Here is a 21,021-nt window from a genome sequence, read left to right as displayed (position 1 = left end):
GCCTGAGGGAGCATATTCCTACATGGTGCCCCAATGAAACAACTAGGTTTAGCATCAATCACATATAGATTCTACCCTTCCATTGCCTTGTGCTAGCTATATACAATGCTGTGCCTTCAATGAATATGAAAATATTGGCCCACACAATCAATAACATTTGAATTCTAGTATTTTCAGACATCATTTTTATTTACTGAGTCAGATGTATGCTATTCTTTATATCTTTGGGGACCATGCACACAGGGAAACAAGCAAGGAAGGATCATAGTGTGACCATTTTGGAATCTCTGCTTTGGAAAATGTCAGGTTCTTATTCCCATTTCTAGTGGACAAAGGTCAGCTTTCCAGTTCAGAACATATTGACTTTCATCTAACTGCCCATTCTAGAACCCAGGAAACTGCTTGAAGGGCCATACGTGTATGTGTAAGGCAGTCTGGGAGACACAGATGGCTGTTAGCCTGAGTTTGTGTCTGATCGTTCTAGTCCTTCACAGGTATACAGAGAGCTCTCTACTCCACCATGCCAGAATCTTTCCTTCTTTTACATCTTAACATACAGAATCAAACTAAGTGCTCCTATTCCATTCTATTTTGATTTCCCATTGCCTGCAAAGGTTTAGACCTTTGAAATGGAAATCTTGGAATGGAAAAGGCAAAAGAAAACATAGCCATCAGTCCATCAGTTAATTCACCCTTTCTCTTCTACAGAGAGGGAGAGCAGCAACAACAGCCGTAGCAACAACCACAGCAGCAATAGCAGCAACAGTAACAACAACAGCAATAACAGGAACATCAGCAACAGCAATAATAACAACAATAGCAACAATAAAAACAATAGCAGCAGCAGCAGCAGCAAGAAGAGCCACAGCAGCAATAGTAACAACAACAATAATAACAATAACAGCAATAACAGGAACAGCAGCAGCAACAATAACAGCTATAACAATAAAAACAACAGAAGCAACAGCAGGAACAGCAGCAACAGCAATCCAAGATTCAACAAGCCAAGCTTTATTTCCTTAATCATGTGTACCTGTGTATAATCTGTATGTCTAGTACATAAAGCTTGAGTTAAGCCACTGGTAGCATCTTACTATCTTGTTCTTACTATGATTTAATTTTTTTCCTTTACCCTTTCATGTACTTTTAAGTTATTTTTTTTATTAAGAATAATCATCATTTTCTGGTCTTATGGTTTCTATGTGTCACAAGTTCAGTGACCCCTCCCCTAAAGATTCACCTCTTGCTCTGGCTCTGGCTCTGGACCCTAACCACCATTCTCTTTCGCTTGCTCAGTGAGAACACAGCTACATACTCTTGCAGGTAAAGGAGACGTTAAAGTTTTCTCCTAAGGAAACTTAGAGAGACACTTCCTTGTCAGAGAGAGGTCTTAAGAGTCAGTTTGCGTCTTTTCAGTTGTGTGAGCTGCTCAAGTAGAGGAGAAAGTGGAGCCATTTGCTTCTGTCATCTGAAACAGGTGGGCATTCTGGGAAGCTGAACTTCAAGTTGGCCAGATTCAACCGGCTCCTTCATGTGGCTTCTTCTATAATAACCACTTTTTTAAAGATGGCCACCAGTGTCAACCTTGAGAGAGTCATCTATACCAGAGGACTCACAACTTCACCATCGGAATTTGGTGGTTCTGGTAGGCAGCTCAGGCTGACCTCCAGGAAGAAAATGCATATTTTCTTACTGCCCAAGCCCTGTGGAGCCAAAGGTCTGAGAGAGACTCAGGTGTTACAACTGAATGGTGTTTTTTTTTTTTTTTTTCTAGCTGATGGTACTGGAATTAGCATGGAGACACTGGTCTTGGAATCTGTGGTTACTGGACACTGGCACGCATCAATAATTTCCGGGTCACTTTTGGGATACAGTTCTCTCCAGTTTGTATCCTACTTTTGTTCAATGAATGCCCTGGATCCCAATATCATTGTCCGTCAAATCTGAGTTAGAAATTGCTATAGCAGTTCCAGCTTGGACATCTGGCCTGACCGTGTGTGGAGAAGATGCTATATAGGCCCCCCCTGATAAATGTTGCCAGTTATTTCCAGGCCACAGGCAGCTGGGGGGCATTCTTCTCTATAGGACCGGTGATTATTCTTAGGGAGTCAAGGGTCAGGTGACCTGTGACAATATTAGAAAGGGACTCCCAAAGAACCTTACCCTCAGTGTGTGAGCCTCAACCTTGGGACAAATGAGCCCCTGGGAGAGGCCATGGACATCAGCCTGAGGCTTTTCCAGCTCTTATTAGGACTATTGACACAAATGAATAAACATTTCATGTGCCACAATATTTCTCAGCCTGTAGCCACTGCCAAAATGAAAAACAGATCCACTAACATGCTCCAGGTCTCTGTAAGTCAGATTATCAGCACAATGAAACTCTTAGGAGGGAAACTCTGGCTGCTTGAGTTTCGGTGTTCCCCCCACCCCCACTTTTCTTACACAATAACTGCTTGGCCTGTTCTGTTATGCGTGTTATTGCCTCTAGCTCCTATCCCCACTATATCAGAGCAAGAATCATGAAATTCGATGTTTTCTAATAATCTATGAATTGCAGGATATGACCAATTCCAGGTTCCAGCAATGGAAACCCATTTCCTGCAGGCTTCAGTAACCTAAGAAACAAACCTTCGGCAAGTAGGACCCATACAGAGCAAATGCACACATCGCCTGGTACTGTTGATGGTCTTGTTATGGCGGGCACACTGGGTTCTGAGAATGACCTGGGTGGTCCTGTTAGCAGGGGTGTCTAAATTAGCCTTCTAGGGTGAGGGAGGTGAGATGGGAGGTGCTGTTGGGGCAGCCATGACCCTGTTGCTGTCAACAAACATTGATGTTACATCCCAGGCAAATGATCAAATTTACATGAAGGGTAGGTTACCCAAGCCTCTTCTCAGACAGGGGAGCATGAAGGACACCCAGGGCCCCTAAGATGTGGCTGTAGTGAAGCTGGGGTACCTACTCCCTCCCGGAACACTTGCTTTTGTGCATATGGTAAATGAACACAACTCACCCCTTCACATCCCTGGGAACCTAATAAGGCCATATTAATGAAACACATCGAGGATCTAAAGATGCAGGTGACTTGCTTACAAGCTCTAAAATTCCTTCTGCTTCCTCACTGCCATGACTACGAGATCCACTGTGTCCACAGGGGAAACTAATCTCTTTGTGCTGCAAACATTCATTCAGGTACAATCTAATCTCATCGGTTTTGTTTTGGGGAAGGTATAATTGAGAAATATCTGTCTTCTTTAAGTCCCTGAGTGATTTATAAAATGCTGAATTAGTCTTTGGGAGAATGGCTGGCTCCACTTTATTCTTAAGAATTCAGCTTTGCTATGAGACTCAGGTTAATGGTTTATTTGTTGTGGACCAAAATTCTCTTTTATTTTGGTTCAAAGATCTTCCTTTCTGGTCACCAAGAAGGAAGAACTCCTGTCCTTCGCTGGCGACAACAACCTTCCTGGAACCATTTTCCTGATCCCAGGGCCACCTGGATGGACTGTTCTCATCTTGACGTCACATGAATCTATTGCTGACAGAGTGGTGGTGTGAGTGCATACCCAAGATTCTAATCCTGGCCTCGGTTTACACAATACAAAGTGATTGCAATTGCTCAGGGCAATCTGCATGCTCCTACCTCCTTCTCCCCAGTTGTCATTGTCAGTGAGATCTCCATAAATAGCGCCCACCCCTGAAAACAGGCTCTGTCCATGAGTAACGTGGGCACATCACAGAGTCCCTTTGTATCCTCCTTTGGATAAATGGATAATAGGTACAACTAGCTATTTCTTTCATGATGAGATTTTTAAAAATGTAAATGTGTGTGTGTGAGGGGGGGGGTGAGGGAGGGAGAGAACCTGACTAGTTGAGAAAAAGCCCCTAAGGTCAGGTGTCCTGTGAGCCCAGAAAAAATAGCCATGTAACGAGGAAAGATATTGCATACAGAGGCAAAGTATGTGTCTGTGCATAGAGTTAGAAACGGCTTACAGGCTTGGAACTCTGGGAGGCACAAGCCAGATAAGATGGAAACAGGGCTGGGAGCTTCAGATTCAGAATCTTCGGCTCAAAGTAAGAATCCAATATCCATGTCCCCATGTTGTTGAGTGGGCTCGGTGGCGCTGCACAGGAGCAGTGGGGACAGAAAACAGCTAGCCACCAAAGCAAGGTCAAGGTCTTTCACTGATACACTCTGCAAACACTCTGGCCCAGGGACTCCAGTCCTTGAGTCCCACAGATAGAATGTCTGCCTTACTGGTGAAGCCGGCATCCCACAGTTCCAACAGGAAAATGAGAACACTGCTGTATCAGGGTAGCAAGAGCCTTGCATCTGAAAGCTGCCTGGGAGGAGCCTCTCTCTCTCTCTGTCTCTCTCTCTGTCTCTCTCTCTCTGTCTCTCTCTCTCTCTCTCTCCCACAATCTTTATTAAATAGTAGAACACTGTTCTTGGCCATGATTTGGACCTAAGATGTTTTAACAAGAAAAAAGATAAAACACCCAGCCAGAAATGATCAAAGACAAGGAAGGAAATATGTGCTGGGTGGGGAGTGTGTATCAAAGTTGATTTAGGCAAGTGGCTTTTCATCATAGCATTAAAGATGACAAGATCCTCATCAAGAGGGCACGCTGTGAACAGCAAGAATCAGTGCTGTGGGTTGCTGTGGTATGGGTCGTTGCTTTATATAGTGTGTGGGGGGGTGAGGGTCTGTGCGCATGCAGGAGGTATGTTTATTATGTTTTCCAGTTCTTCGGACAATACTGAAATGTTTTCTCCATGGAAACTCTATACAAAGGCTCCCACTGAGGGATGGAAAGTGCCCCTGTGTCTTAAGCTCTGATGGGTAAGCAACAGCTAACTCTCTCTTCACATCGCAGTAGCCAGTGCCAACAGAAGAGCTACTGGATCCAGAGATGGAGCATTGTTAGCAGAGCCGAGCCTCTCCAGACAAAAGTTGCATTAGAGATATGACTTCAGGATTAGGAAGGAGAGCGCTGACTCATTCTGGAGCCCTTCAGTACAGTCTTTTCCTCAAGATTTTCATAATAGGCAATTTAAGAGAAAAACAGCTCAACAAGCCAATTTCTTTTCTGAAAAAAAAATCAGCTAATACATATCCAGGGGCCAGAAAAATAATTGCTCTGCCTCCTGTCTTCTGTACTTGCACCCCATGGTGGCTGGCCTGCCTGCCTTGTTCCAGAATGATGAAGGAAAGCTACTGGAGTCTCCATTTTTGCCTGTTACCGCTGACAGTATTAAACTGATGGATATCATAAGGCTTCCATACTAGTACGACCTAGCATATCTCCACAAAGAGTTTCTGGAAATTGCTGTCCTCAGTGTTCTCTTGCTCATTCCTTCTACTTTTACTTTTTCTTGAGTAGCTTCATAATTATCAGCTAAATGGCAAGGGCATTCCACCAACAACTGTGGCAGAGAGTGCGATTTTAAATATGAATTGTTTGCATATTCAATCTGTACACACACATTTTTTTCTGTTTACAAGTACGTACTTGTGTACCTCTATGTGCCATGCGCATATGGATTTTTGAAAAATTATAGGATTACAGATGTCTCAAAGTAGTCTTAAAATGCAGCAGGTGTATAAGAAATTGTATATATTATATTTGTGCATATATTAAACATATTTGTGTCTACATTATATATTTAATTTGTATTACATATAAAATTATATTATATATATTAAATATGCACAGATATATTTAATTTCCTAGATCTGAAGCCATAACATGCTTAGTACAAATAGTGCATCTGATGTCTGTGGTGACCTTTGATCAAATGTAACTACGGAATTTATTTAACACATGCTCAAAGGTAGATATTCCATCTCCATTAAGGTGTTATTTCAAATAACAGAACTATGCAAGTTGATTGCCTATGACGAATGATCCTTGGGGATTCCAACAATATTTCTCTTTCCTTCCTTCCTTCATTGTTTCTGTGTCTCAAAGACAACTCATAAGGCTGAGTGTTGTATCGCTTCCAGTCATGGCCCAGGAAAGCTAAAGGACTGACCTAGAGAAACGCAATGAGTTTTTGCGGCTCTTTGACTATTTAAACTCAAGGGATCAAAGACACTAAGGGTTTCAAGCACAAAAATGTAAGAATTAAGTAAGTTAAATGCAGTTTCTCTCACAAAGAATTTGTTCCAGCTACGTGCTGCGAGACGGGATCAGAGCTAAGGGGGACGGCAGCAGTGCTAGCCACTCTTCATGTCCAGTAATTGTTACTCTATCAGCACAAGGCTGGGGAAGCCTGTGGGGATTCAAGGCATGAAGAATCTAGCTAGAGACTGTCATAAGTCACAGGGAAAGGCCAAGAACTTATAGAAGAGGCTGGCCAGTGACTCTTGTCGGAATTTAAACAATCAACCTTACATATAGGATCAGACATAAGAGAGCCCCAAAGTCATAGAGTCGCTTTGGAAGCCTCCTGGGTTCCTTAGGATGGGAACAAACCTGGAGTCTCTGTGAAATCCAGAAACTGATCTGTCCTTTCCTTTTTAAATAATTGATTTATTTTTATTTTATGTACATTGATGTTTTGCCTACATGTATGTCTGTGTAAAGGTATCAGGTGCCCTGGAACTAGAATTACAGACAGTTGTGAGCTGCTATGTGGAACTAAACCAGGGTCCTCTGGAAGAGCAGTCAGTGCTCTTAACCACTGAGCCATCTCTCCAGTCTGATCTAGACTGTTTTGGAAGATTGACTTTTCTTTCTAGTCATTCAGTGCATTTGTTTTAGACTTGCACATTTTTTCCAACCCCCCAACTTCACAATCAAAAGACTTAGCCATTGCTAAACTTCCTTTTCTTGTCCTGCTTCACCTGACTTGCTACCAGTTAAGACATGACTAAGGGAGCCACATAGGGCCAAGCTCAATGCTTTCTGGGTATAGACTTGCAAAGGTGAGGTCCCACAAGCCAGCTGTCCTTTTCTATTATGTGACACTCAGGAGCTAGGTCACCATCTGAGCCTCAGAATGTTCAGTCGTACTGCTTAAAGTGTGGCTTCAATGAGCAGAAGCAATGTATATAGATCCTCGTACTCATAGTCGACTGCCAAATAAGTGAGAGTGCTATTTAAGCAGAGTAAGTCAACCTTTAATTTGCTGGCCCTTCACAGACTTTCTTTTAAAACAAAACAATTGTATCAACCCTATCTCATGAAACTGGTTTCTTTGATTTTTAGACAGAGAATATTTAAGATTTATGATATTTAAGATTTTAGACAAAGGATATTTAAGAATCTTTGCAGTGTATGAGAAATAAGTCAAAATGGTGCATCCTCTTTTCTGTTTGCCACGCTGTCCCACCGAGACTGTGTCAAACCTGAACAAGCAGCATCATCTTTAACTACATAGGTAGGATTTGAAGGTGACCCGGCACCAGCACCAGTAATGTAATGAGAACGTCCTCATGGTGTTATTTGATGACAGGGGCTTCTGGGAAGCGATCTTATTAGACCAGACTGCCTGGAAATCCCTTGAAACTCATTTGAGGTTCCATTTTTATTATTTAGGACTTTTGGAGTGGGCCGGTCTTCAGGCTGGCAATTATTTAAGTCAATTACTGTCTGGGGGGAACTACTGAGTTGGTAGCTTTGGAAATTAAACACTTTATTTTCATTGAGAACCCTCCCAATCCACCCAGCAAATCTATGGGCAAAGAACTGGAAAGAGCAGCAACCCCTACACTGTGCCAGTCTCCAGGTTCATTTGGCTGTGTCCTGATGTGATCTGTGACCTGCCTGCAGGCTGGGCACAGCAGCTACTTGAGCCAAACTGGGCCTATATTGAGTGATTTCTCATACACAGTGAAGTTTCCACCGGCCTTAGAGAATGACAGTTAGGCAACCAACACTTCTGCATCTTTACCATCTCAGTTAGTTTCCTCTGAGCCTAACTCAGGCCTATCTCTCCTCATCCTTTCTATACTGGGAGGAGAGACATACAATGTATCGCACTGTTCTGAATGTTTAATCTGGGCAAGGCAGGTGGGTAGGCAGGATGTGCTTCTCCATAACAAAGCACAGTGTTACCACTGGTAATTGGAATGGGATGGTCACTGACCGAGTTCCTAGGTCTCCCTATGGGATGGTACCTTAGTGCTAGCCTAGCCTTGCCCTCTCATTCCTCTACTGATGAGACTCAAAGTCAGAAAACTTATATACTTGGTCAAGGATATGCCCAGAGGTTGAACAAAGAAAGCAAGAAGGGCTTTCTTTCTGGTCATTTTGAGAGCTCTCTCTTCTCTCTCATATTTGTGAGTGTGTGTGTGTGTGTGTGTGTGTTTCTTTTCATTGTGAAAATGCCAATAGGTGCTATGTAAAATGCAAAAAATTATATTTAAAATTATTTTAGAAAACTTATTAATTAAAGTTATCAGTGAAATAAAGGTTAATGGGTTGCAATTCTTTTTTTAAAAAGTCACAGATTATCAGGCAGTTGAGGTGTGCATTTATTGTCTGCACATGTGCACTTATGCACATGATCTCTGTGTTGCCATGTGCATGTTTTTGTGTATACACACTCAGGCCTTAGGCCTTGCCTGTGAGTTCATATTTTACAATGGAGATCTTCCTTAGCTGACCTGTACCTCGGCACTGCCCCTTCCTAGTGTTCTTCTTGAGTTATAATATTTTTCTGATCTCAGTATTCTTGTATATGAAATACCGCATTCAGTACTCCCATCAAATGGGAAGTCCAACCAAGGCTGAACTACCTATACCTGTAAAAATTATGGTGAGTTCATGAATTAGGCATGTTTTTCTCCCCTTTACACATGGGAGAACAAAAGATGAGGGGAAGGTATGCATGCGTGATAATCTGCTGAGTCACCCAGGGGCAGAGTCACAATCCTCCATCTGTGTGCATGGCTGGCCTTGCTATGACTTCCCACACCCTTCCTTAGCCAGAGGCTGAAGTGATGAATAGGACGGAGGCTGTGGAAATGACGAGCATCCTAGTGGGCTTTACCCAGCTTATGTTTGCCCTGTGTGCTGGTATTCCTGTTTCCCCTATATGACTGAGACTTGATTCTTAAGACAAACCTAAAAGTGCTTCTCTGGATAGGGGAGCATAAAGAAGAAAGAAGAATGGGGGGTGGTGGAATGGAACTCAAGTTGGATAGACAATAAGTGCTAGCTTCATTGAGAAGTGCATGTGTGGACACATCCTAAAAGTACCTGGTGGGACTGGGCTTGCCTTGAAATGCTGTGTCAGCCATTCAGCTGCTGCACACGACTGCTTCTGGTATTCTCCCCAGGAAGCAACAGAAGGGGAATTGCTGGAACAGGACTGTTTGATCCCTTCCTAATCTGCGGAGTCTCTTGCGTCCTTCAGCTCTTCAAATACTCAGCTGTCAGAACTTGGTGAGCAGATACATCATGGTCAGAGGAAGCTCAGATACTGCTCTGTGCAGTTCAGGCAGGTGGGGAACAACCTTATCAGCTAGTTACTTTGAAACGAGTTTTAATACAGTTAATAAGAAGAGAGACAGAAAGAGAGAAAGAGAAGCCAAATTCCATTTACAAAATTATTACTTTTGTTTCGCAAGACACATAGATTCAATTTTGCACAGAAAATTGCTTGGGAAAAAAAGACTCTCGGCAGAGCCCTTCAAAGACAATTTAATATTTTTAATAAGGAAAATCTTTCTGATTCTCAACTATTTTAGCCATGAAATCTTAAAAATCCAATGAAAGTCTGCCTTCGATAAATGCTGCTTTACAAATTTTATTGTCTGTTTAACAACCTGAGAATATTAGCATTCCTTAGGCACTTAAATTCAGTTATAATTACAAACACTGCACTTTGAAAACTGTCTTTCGTGTAATTTAATGTAATTTAGTGCCTAAAAACTATGCACTTATTTTTCAGATCTTCTTTATCTCAAAATTGTAAGTAAGTTCAATTAGCTCAGGAAAAGGCAAGTTTCTAAACATTGTCTCTAAGCAGTCATTTACAAACACACACATGAATAAGACACATGCATACATATGCACACATAAACCAATAAGGCTTGGGAGATTTTGCATGTCACTAATTAACTATTTTTCAAAAGAACTGAAGGAGGAGTGAGTTGTCACACACATGTAATACGCTTGTAAGGAGTGTGGGCAAGTTATTGAGACGCTGACTCAGAATTAAAAAAAATAAAGCTAGGGACATAACTCAATGTGTTGTAGAGAGCTTGTCTAGCATATCTAACATCCTGTGTGCAATCTTCAGTAATACACACACACACAGACAGAGAGAGAGAAAGAGAGAGGGGGGGAGAGAGAGAGAGAGAGAGAGCTGGAGTTAAGACTCAGTATAGAATGATGACAGCATGCTTTGCTTTCAGGAGAAGTGACAGGGCTAGCCTATCCACGAAACAGGTGGCAGCAGCTTTCCTTACATTGAAACTTTGTCTCTTGAGATAGTCACTGGCACATGATGGCCTTTCTCAGCAGATCACAGCTCAAGATCAGGACTGGGGGAGATGGGTCAGCTGTAGAGCGCTGAGCAGGCAAGTGTGTGGATGGGAGTTCAATACACAGCACCCAAATCAAAAGCTAGGAAAGGTGCTGTGTGCTTGTAATACCGGCACCAGGGAGGCAGAGGCAGATGCATCCCAGGAGCTTGCTAACCAGGTAGCCTAGCTGAATCAGTGAGCTCCAGACCCAGTGAGAGATCTTGCTTCAAAAACTAAGGTACAGAGTGATTAAGAAAGACATTAGACATGGGCTGTTGGCCTTCAAATATGCACACATATGTGCACACATCTACACACACACACACACACACACACACACACACAAACACACACACTGCCTTCTAGGGATGAGCTGTTTCTCTGAACTATGTAGATTCTTCCATCTGTACAGTAAGGATAACCACTGGACGTGCTACATGGGAATGGGAAGGGATTTCTTCAGTGTCTACAACTGCCATTCCAGCACTCTTAATGAAGGAAGTATCAACATCTGTATACTTGTTTCTCTTCATACCTAAGCATCAAATGCATGGCTTTGGTCTTGTCCAAAATAGTCCCCTTGTCGCATAATCCCCCTCACATTTTGACACTGCAGCGTGTCATTAGCTTAAAGCAGTCTTGAAGTAATTGGCACACTTGCTAAAAGTTATTAAAATATCTAAGAACACAAAGCCACTCTGTTGCTAGGAAAGCAAATCTGCCCTTAAATGGTCTACTGATGGAATTATGGGGGTCACCTGCACACTCCCTGTCTCCCTCCACACTCCCAGTGTTCTCCAGCCAAAGCTTGTGATCAGACACTCGTGAACTATGTGTCTTACTTGCTCACTCCTACACTAGAAAAGTTAAGTTCCTATACTAGAATTTTAGCAGTAGTATCTGTCTATTCCATTTGCCCCTATAAGAGTATTGACAGACACAGACAGACCAGAGACTAGTAACCAGCACATAGCCATTACACAAATGTTTGTATATCCACAACTAAAGAAGACCTGGATTCTTCTGGACAAGCTTCAACATACTGTTATGTTGCAATCTGAGTGCCTCAGAGCTTCGTAACAATTTGGTCATTTTTGATACTTCCTACTACTTCATCAGTGTTAGTATCTGCTCAGTTCAGTTCTTCTGGGCAGAGGGAAGTATGCTCCTGTCTCAGGTACTAATCTTGGATTTCTAGAAAAACATAAGCCACCCAAGGGGTGTTTCCATCTCCTTCTACTACTGCTAACATGAAAGGTTTAAATCCACTCTCCCAATAGTATTCTACTGTTTAGTGCTCATACATTCCCACTGTATACTTGACTGCAAGAAACCACAGCATGGTGACGGCCAGAACTAATAATAAACAACTACACTTTTTTTTTTTCAAACCACTCTCTGTTCCCACAACAGAAGGGAGATCCATCCAAGTGTTCTGTGGCAGTTGGAAAGAGTAGGCTGTGACAGAAGCTACGGCCTATCTGCTGGTGATGATGCTGTTGCCATATTTTACAGTTTGGGAATCACCCGCTGCTTCGAAACCCCTAGCTCTGTTGACTGGCTGCAGTGAGATAGGCCTATAGGGATTTGGGGGAAAGAACTAAAAAAAGCAAAAAATGCAAGCCAGTGTTGCTCTGATGAACGCCAGTGATTCCCTCTGTGTCTGTCTGTACACAGCGAGAGTGGACAAGGCTTGGCAGCATAGGAAGGGGGGCACTCTTTCTTTTTTTTCTTATCCTTGGGTCCATTTTGCAGGATATTCCTAAAGAAAACCCCACACTTGGCTTGTCCAGGAAGAATCGCAACAGGCTTCGTGTGCACCTCAGAGCCAATGTGAACACTAAGATGTTCAGTGCCTTGGGGGTGGACACAAAATGACCAAGCAGTGACACAGAAGTCTCAATGTCTTCCTTTTCTTCCCATGAACTTGCTCCTTTTTGACCTCCCCTTGGCCAATGTGTGCTGCTTTCAGGGATCCAGACAAATTTCCCATGATTGGTTAAACAGCAAACTAAGGCACAAGTGGGTTTAAATTCATCCTGTCTACCCTCCAAGGGAACAATAAATGGATACAGGCAAGGGATATTCTGATTTCTCTTAATTTTGCCACATGTGGTGCTTTGCCAGTGGCATAATGGGAAAGTTTAGTCAAGACTGGCCATTCCGCCTCCTCATAGGGTACAGAGTGAGGTACTTACCAGCACTGACAGTGATCGCTTCGATGAACTGCTCCCTCCAGCTGTTTGTCCCCACCACGAGGGCCAGGTTCGTCTTCTTGATGAGTTTGTCCACAGTGCTCTAGAAAGGGCCAAAGGGATAAAGACAATAACGTCTGAGGTTGTGAAGGCCTCAGGAAATCTAAAACCTCATATGGAAGCCTCAGGGTTATATAAAGGGGTTGCAGATGTCAGTCTCAGAAGAAATGTATCCATATCAAACACTTCCGATTATGCAAATACTCGTGGTCTTTGGAAACACTCTGAAATGGGAACTTCTGCCCAAAGAAGTCTAGCCTTAGTGACCAGTCAGCAGCAGCTCCAGCATTTCCAACAGCAGCTGTTTGAAAGGTCACCTGCACCCCTCAACAGCGCGGGTAGGCCAACTTGATTTTCTTTGGCTTATCTGTCGCAGGCTGTCTGTGAGTGAATCAATATTGGCCCTGTCCAGTATTTAGTGTCTGTGACCGCCCGAAAGTGACAGATCTGACATGGAAGATATCTTGCTGTATTTTTGTATTTTGTATTTTGAAGCCAGGTAGCAGGGTTTAAGGTTGCTTGCTGTATGATCAACAACAAATAGATGATTTGGTGGTGGTGGTGGGGGGGTCGTGCAGAGAGGTCACTGGATTTTTCAGCTTGCTAATATCCAGGCAGTTCTATTCTCACTCGACTGCGGTTATATCAGGAGCACGTTAGTCAAGTGAAAGTCAACACCTGTGGCTAAGGGCACGCTGCTAATAACCTTGCACCACATTTCCATACTTTAATAGCACTGAGGTGCCTGCCCCTTCTTTTACTTTAGAACTTATTAGGCGATTAGTTTTTGTGCAATGAGCACTCTCCAACTTTCTAAATTTGGTTAACAAAACAACGGGGCTTGCCAAGCATTCACAAGGAAACTAAGTAAGCCACACAGTCAAAGCGCTACCACAAATCATGGCAACTACAGGGAAAAGGGACATTTCCAGGACAATGAGGCTGCACCTCCCAGGGAAACTACCGCACCAACTAGTCTACCAGGCCCCCACACTTACTGTCAGAGCATCCTCGAATTTCCACTAATTGCAAAGAGGCAGAAAACACATATTATTTGCCTTAGGTAATGACTTATACGTGTTCAACACAGGATACGGAACTATGGTTTGAGGGAACTGACAATATTGGCTGAGCATCTTTGTTCTAAATGTGTCATTGGAACTGATTAGCAACAATGAGAAGAAAAGACACCAGGAAGAATCCATCTCCAGCTAAAGCTCTCTGTATCTGCAACGTTATTGGTGGCTAGCTAGTATGTCCTTGGCTTGGGGAGGGGGCTGACCTCTCAGCTTCTTGCCTGGTGTCCAGAACTGCTAGTGCCCCTGATAAGAGTTTGAATCATTGCTCTTGGGAACGATACATTGAAACACATGGCAGGCATCTCTCTTTTCTCTCTCAGCTCAGGCACATCTCACCCAGTACTCTGTGCATCGTGGCTGATGCCAATTCAAAGGGCGGTGTGGAATGTAAGAAGAAATGAGCTCAGTTTTTCTCCTACGTGGAGTGGAAACTTGGAGCCTATCTCTCTAAGGGGAGAGAACACACTGTGCCGTAGCCAGGTCTGAGAACCCCCTCATCTGAGAGATAAGCAGGTGAGCATTGCTCCAGCAGAGGAACACAGACTTCCCCATAAAACAACGGTTAAAGATCAAACTTTTAAGAGGAACTTAACTTAACCTTTATTGATGTGGAAAACCCAGAGCATATATTAAAATGTAGTAAACATGAACCAGAGAGGCAGAGTCAAAATTTTTCCAAGTGCTGTGCATTTCGGTTCCTTCATCTATGTGAGGAAGGAGAGTAAATGCAGACGGATGAAAGTTCAGACATTACTCTCTATTCACCTGGAGAGTGATACTCAAGACGTTATGAATGCCGTACCCTTCACTGCCTTAGCATGGTGGCTGAGAAGGCGGGGGTGGAAGGGGGGCACATGCCATCCAGACCATGCTCTTCTAGAGCTTTGGACAAGTTCTCAAGTTACATTCTAGAAAAGCACAATTCCTAAGTGAAGAAAGCCAAAGGTGACGTTACTGCCCTTGAAAAATGTGCCCCAAGATGCCCTTTAGGCATTAAAGTTAACAATGACTGTATTTGTGAACCTGAGATGGAAGTCAAATTTATTCTAAAGAATTAAAAAAAAAAACCCTAAGTAAAATGGACTTATATAAAGAAGCTGCATTACTTTCTAAAGAATCTATTAGCATTGCTCTTTCTATGGCTCTTTTCTCTAAGGCAGAGAGCACACAATGTGTATAAAAATTGAGGGGGTGAATTAGTTCCAGAAATGGCCGTCTCCGCTGTGACAGGTGACACCGAACCCTTTGATTCCCACTGGGAAAAGCTGCAGGAGGAAGAGGGAAGCTGGACACGTGTGGACACTGAGTAACGGAGTAGGGCTATAGAAACCGACAAACGAAGAATCGTGGAGATCACATGAGCATACACATGCTCTCTCCATGTGCTCAGAGATCACATGAGCATACGCATGCTCCTTCCATGTGCTCCAGAGCCAGGCTCATGGCTATTCCATGCTGGGCTTGGCAGTGGGCTCAGTCCCGAAGTCTTCATTCCACTGTTGCTCCAAGAGATAGATAGGTTCTCAGTGTCCAGAAGAAGGTTTTAAAAAATTCCATTTTAATTGCAAAGACACCTTCTCACTTACTACCTATCAGGCAACTCAATCTGAGGATTAAATTTAATAAACCAACAAAGGAAGAGGTAATTAGTACTAAAGATCCACGTAGGACTCTGAGGCTTCTGTATTAGCCTGGTTCTCTATTTTTTCTTTGATTGTTTGAATAGGCACCATCTCCTTTTGAAAAATAAGGAAAGAAAATATTGTTCTGTTCCGGGTTTGTAATTCTGGATGTTATTAGAAGAGATACACAGCCTCTAATCCCATTGTACAACCAAAGCTGGCTGCACCTCAAGTGTTCTTAGATATTAAGGATCTGGTTAAGAAAAGCTATGTGTTGGGGATGGGGTGGATTGGGGACAAGCAGTGGGTTAGGAGGGACAGACAGGTTTTATCCTCAGATCTGAAGCTCATCCCCATATATTTAACTTTTAAAAGAATGACTTACATGACCTGGGAAATTTTAAATCTTGACTGAGGATGTAGCTCAGTAGTATAGTGCTTGCCTGACATACTGGAATCCCTAAGTTCAATATAGAGGATCACACAAAAAAGAGAAAGAGAGAGAAAGAAAGATGGGGAAGGGAGGGAAGGAAGGGAAGAGGGAAGGAGGGGGGGAGGGAGGGAGGGAGGGATGGATGGAGGGAGGGAGGGAGGGAGGGAGGGAGGGAGGGAGGGAGGGAGGGAAAGAATTAGAGAATCCAGTCTCATCAGCTCACAAATAAACTGTATAGTTGCAGACATTGCTTCTCTGGCAGGCAGTGCTAAAGAGCATTCTCAGGTCCAAATAGCTTAGCTATAAATGACCATTCTCCCTAACCACAGTCTTTGAATTTCCACACCACGAATCCTGATAGATTCATCAGACTTTTTCTAATATATGAGAATCTCTTGATTTTTTTGTCTCCTTTCAGACAAAGTCCTCCTTTCAAGGGACGGTTCTGACTCGGTCACAGTGCATGTCACCTGCTGGACTGTGGCTATTGCTGTTTACTGTACAGGATTTCTTGGTTCTCTGCTGACTCCACATTTTCAAATTGGATCTGACAGCCTTTCAGTGAATGAGCCTGTACGTGAAATCACATTTTCCAGCGTCCCCAGAAGGCTCTTAGAGCACAGACCACGCCGAACCACCTTGAACAACCTGATGGGGCTAGCAGTGTTGACAGGCTTACCTTGAACTCGTAAGACTCTTCAATGATCACCTCCAGCTTGGTGTGCTCTCCCAGGATGGGGCGCCCCATTTCTGCAATGCGCCTCTCCTCTTCCTCTTTGCTAGTCAGTGGCTGCTTGTCATCATACTCGTCTGGGAAAGGGAAGGCAAGAGTGTGAACAACGCGCTCCTTCAGATTTGCAAGTCCCAGGATCCTGCTATAAGAAAAGCAGGGAGGAAGGATGCCCTAAGGGCCAACTAAAAGTCCCTTGGGTGAGGGACAAAGTGGCAGAGCTTGGTCGATGGGGCAGGGCCACACTGAAGCAGCAGAGGATTGGAGTATAATTCAGTCTCATCTCATGGGAAAGCACGGATGGGAAAAGCCATGTTCAGGGCATGTCACTGAGAAGGACCCTGCTGCATATTGTTTGTGCCGAGGGAATCACCCAGCTGTTTGCTGTGAAGCTGGCCAGTTGGGCGTTCTGCACACTTTTTTTTCTGACACGTGACTAAAGGGAAACACAATTAAAAGTCTTAAAGTAACCCTGAGGGAAGTGAGAGTTTGGTCTTTCCTTTCCTCTTTCTAGATGCATCAGAAAATGCCTCAGGGCCAAAGACACACGGGAAGGATATTCTGATCTCCTTCATAGCTTCATGCTTGTCAAGAGTCCCTGTCACAGGTTCATCTCTGAAACATCCCTTTTACATTTCCTTGAGATGGCTGGGTCCCAGTGCGTCCTCTAGGGTGCAAAGGTGAACTGTATTAGGAAAGCTTTGACCGTGTTAATCTTAAAGCAAACAGAGAGGGCGAGGGTGAGGCCTTTGGGGAGCTAATATTCACTCTGTGGGAATGATTATTTCCAGAAGCACCAAGTAAGCTCTCATTCTAGGAGAGGCAGGGGGTGGAGGGTTCTCAGGAAAGAGTCTATTGATGAGGAAAAGCTCACAGTTGCCTCTTTCTGCATGGTGGTCATTGGGATAAATCCCAGACTGACAAAGCCAAGCATCTGTGGAGGCCAAACACTTGTAATCACCCTTGACCTTCAGGTCCAGGATGCTGGGCAATGATAGGCTACTTCCTCAGAGCCAATCGAAGCACTCATATCCAGGGTGGCAGAGGTGTTGCTATGGAAAAAAACCTCCACTCTGAGGCTCTCGCTTCCAGGATATCTGGGCAATTGCCTGTAAGTGGAGTCTGTTGTCTGAGTCATCCAGACTGGGAAGGGCTGACCTTTTTGTTCTGGCGTCCTGACCTGCCTTTTGCATTTAGACATCAGTGTTAGCAGGGGTTCGTACCTTCTATTTCCTGCAGAGACACAGCTTCCCCTCTGCTCTGGGACCCCGCGGCTATAGTTGGTTCTATTTATTGATCTAGCAATGGTTTCAAGGGATGAGTTTTGGCTAGCAGTCTACCATGAGGACTGGGGTTGGGGGGTAGTGGGGCTGGAAGAACAGCTAGCACCTTCCATTTCATGTGTCAGAAGGAATGGATGGCAGAAGCAGAATGCAGCTGCTAACACATTCTTTAGCATGAGCTTAGTAATGTATTCTAAAATAATGCATTTAAAATCCCCAGTGGTCTTTATTCTCACCAAATCAAAGGAAGACGAAAATGAGTTATGTGGCCAGTTGAAAAGCTATTGAATACGAGCAAAGGCAAAGCAGATAGAAAAGGAGATTAATTTTTACTGTAAGAGTGGCAAGGGATTTTATACAAGGATTGGGAAGCTATAAATCAGGGAGAGGCAAGGGGTAGAGTCTCCAAGACCGCCTTCTGAAATCCTGTGTTTTTTCAGTCAAGGGGTTGGTGGCCATGTGTGAAGTCAGTTTACCTAGTGTTCAAATCAAGCATAGCTTGGTTCTTCACTGCTTTCTGATCATTGGGTCAATGACAATGTCACTGGCTGTTCGGGTTGATTTTATTTGTGCCTTTGTCCAACTCTCTGACATACCCTGAATAATAAATGACTTCCCCCAAGAGAAATATTGCCACGTAGATATCTATTTGAAATGCAAAGCTATGTGTGGGACAATATTTACTGTGGCCATCGCTTCTTGTGATGTACTTACAAAGTTGTTTTGAATGGGGCTCAAGGAAATTTAGGTAGAAAACATATAGCGGTTAGGGAGAAAATAGCATGTTCTGGGATTGTTCGTGGAAACATCTCACAGAATGAAGCAGATCCAGAAAATGGTGAAAAATAACGTGGGCTTGGCAGTAGATGGAACTGAATCCACCGTCTGAATGAAAAGGCGCCCCCCAAATCCTTCACTCTTTCCAGCTAGCAACAAGTACATGGTTTGATGCTCCCAGGTCGATAATTGCTTCCTAACATCTGACTTTCTTTCCTCTAAGATAAAGTAGTTTATAGGTGCAGAATGCTTGACTAGCCAGAATTTAATGACATTCTCTTCACTGTAAAAAAATAATTAGCTTATTTTCCACTTCTGACAAAAAAAAAAAAAAAAACTCTTACTAGATTTTTTTAATTAAGTAAAAGACAAGGTAATTTTAAAATGATCACAGTACGTACATTATAATTTGGTTAGTATTTAACCTTCACAAAAATCTCCTAAGAAGCTGAAATGTGGACATCTTGTCTGAACAGGTTTGATCTTCACATAAAGAAATAGCAGGGAGCTTGTTCCTACTTCTTGCTAAATTCTCTTTCCAAAGCATGGGCTTACCCATCATGCAATTACCAAGAAATGCTCCTGCACCTGCACTTACATATATTTAAGGCCCTTCTTCCATTAGTATACCAGCTGACAACTGGGATTTACTAAATATCTTTCAATTCTTTAATATCTACTGTGTTGAGTGGTTTCATGTGGCTTCGGTATTATCTGAAATTATCTTTGCACACACATACCTAGTCTGTAGGCGTGCAGAGCTAGGGTATGCCTCAGCACTCTTTAGGCTGTCTTTGCTCATGTCTAGAACAATGTATGGAATGCTGAAAAATTACTCAAGTATTTGTCATGAGATTCTTCAAGTTACCATTAGTAATATTTTCCATCTGCTCATTTTTAAAAATAAAAAGACCATCCATTATTTAAACACATGTTATTGTCCTCTTAGAATATATCAGTACAGACACAGTCCTCCTCTTTCTTCAGCTATCTTCCAGAAACTTCTGGTTTAGTGGGAAAAGAGGCATATGAATGAAGAACCAGAATCAGTGTGGCGGGGACTAAGGGACCGGTGTGGGAAAGAATTTTTCTGCCTATAGAAGTCATGGGAAGTATCAGGACAGAGGATTAATATGAAGCTATCTTTGAAGCATGTAGAGAGCTTTCCAGGTGATTACGATGGCAAGGATGACTAGGAGGTGCAGAGATGAATGGTCATAGTTCGGACATGGACACAGCATCATGGAAAGGTCAGGGCTATTTTCATTTGATGAGTAATATGTACATCTAAGAGACTGTTACAGTTGTATACTTGAGAGGTGGCAAGTGGATAAATTTTATAGCTGATCTACAACAGTACTGATATATTAGCAGTTAGGATGATGTAGAGTTGGTTTTTTAATAATTTTTAATTTTTGGAGACAGGGTTTCTTTGTAGCTTTGGCCTGTCCTAGAACTTGCTCTGTAGACCAGGCCGGCCTTGAAATCACAGAGATCTGCCTGCCTTTGCCTCCCAAATGCTAGAATTAAAGGTGTGTGCCACCACCACCTAGTCGATGTAGAGTTTTGATGGCGACAAGGAAAAAAGCTGAAACTTTTTCCTTCCTAGTGTTCTCCTTAAGTGTGGCTTTAATTAAATAGGGAAATGGTTTATACCATTTTTCAGCATTGATTACTGTAGTTGTTTCTTTTTCTCTTTTGACAAATGGATCGAAGCAGATTCCTTCTTTGTAGCCTAGGTCACTTTATTTCCTTGCCCATACAGAGTGACGACACATGGAGTCTAAGCTCCATTTCTTAGAGCAAATTAATTCTCTGTGTGCAGCTCTGGGTCTCTTTGTCTCTCTTGATGCACATATGTATACTGGTAAAGCCCACCAGTTGTTGACCCTGTGTATTATCAGCAACCATGGCTTCAAGCTGGTGTTGCATGGACACAGAGGTCCCTGGGATAAAATCACCAGGTTGGGGTCATTGTTCTTTTTTTTTTTTTTTTTTTTTGGTTTTTCGAGACAGGGTTTCCCTGTAGTTTCTAGAGCCTGTTCTGGAACTAGCTCTTGTAGACCAGGCTGGCCTCGAACTCAGAGATCCGCCTGCCTCTGCCTCCCGAGTGCTGGGATTAAAGGCGTGCGCCACCACCGCCCGACTGGGGTCATTGTTCTTTATAGTGATTGATGTCTATAAACAACAAAAGATCATTAGCTTTAGGTACGTGAGTTCACAAAGTAGATGGAATTTTGTAAAACAGCTTCTAATGCTTCCTGGTTGAAGCTGGACCTTAAAGTAGGATCATAGTGATGAAGCGGGGAGGGAGGATATCCCTTTTAGAGGGTCACTCTCACCCACATGGTCAGTTCA

The 21,021-nt window shown here is 43.1% G+C and overlaps 1 protein-coding gene across 2 annotated transcripts in view; it reads right to left on the bottom strand.

Moving 5' to 3' along the window:
* Slc8a1 (solute carrier family 8 member A1) overlaps positions 1-21,021 on the bottom strand; it is a 279,056-nt gene that overhangs the window by 32,370 nt on the left and 225,665 nt on the right. For both annotated transcript variants that reach the window (XM_038320402.2, XM_038320403.2), the window contains 2 exons: positions 16,553-16,683; positions 12,683-12,782 (listed from right to left, as the gene is read on the bottom strand). In XM_038320402.2, coding sequence (XP_038176330.1) covers positions 12,683-12,782; positions 16,553-16,683 — 231 coding nt within the window. The remainder of the gene's footprint in view (positions 1-12,682; positions 12,783-16,552; positions 16,684-21,021) is intronic.

The sequence above is a fragment of the Arvicola amphibius genome, chromosome 2 (assembly GCF_903992535.2).
Source record: "Arvicola amphibius chromosome 2, mArvAmp1.2, whole genome shotgun sequence".
NCBI lineage: Eukaryota > Metazoa > Chordata > Mammalia > Rodentia > Cricetidae > Arvicola > Arvicola amphibius.
The sequence above is the reverse complement of the archived record's forward strand: the minus strand, read 5'-3'. Positions and strand labels throughout refer to the sequence as shown.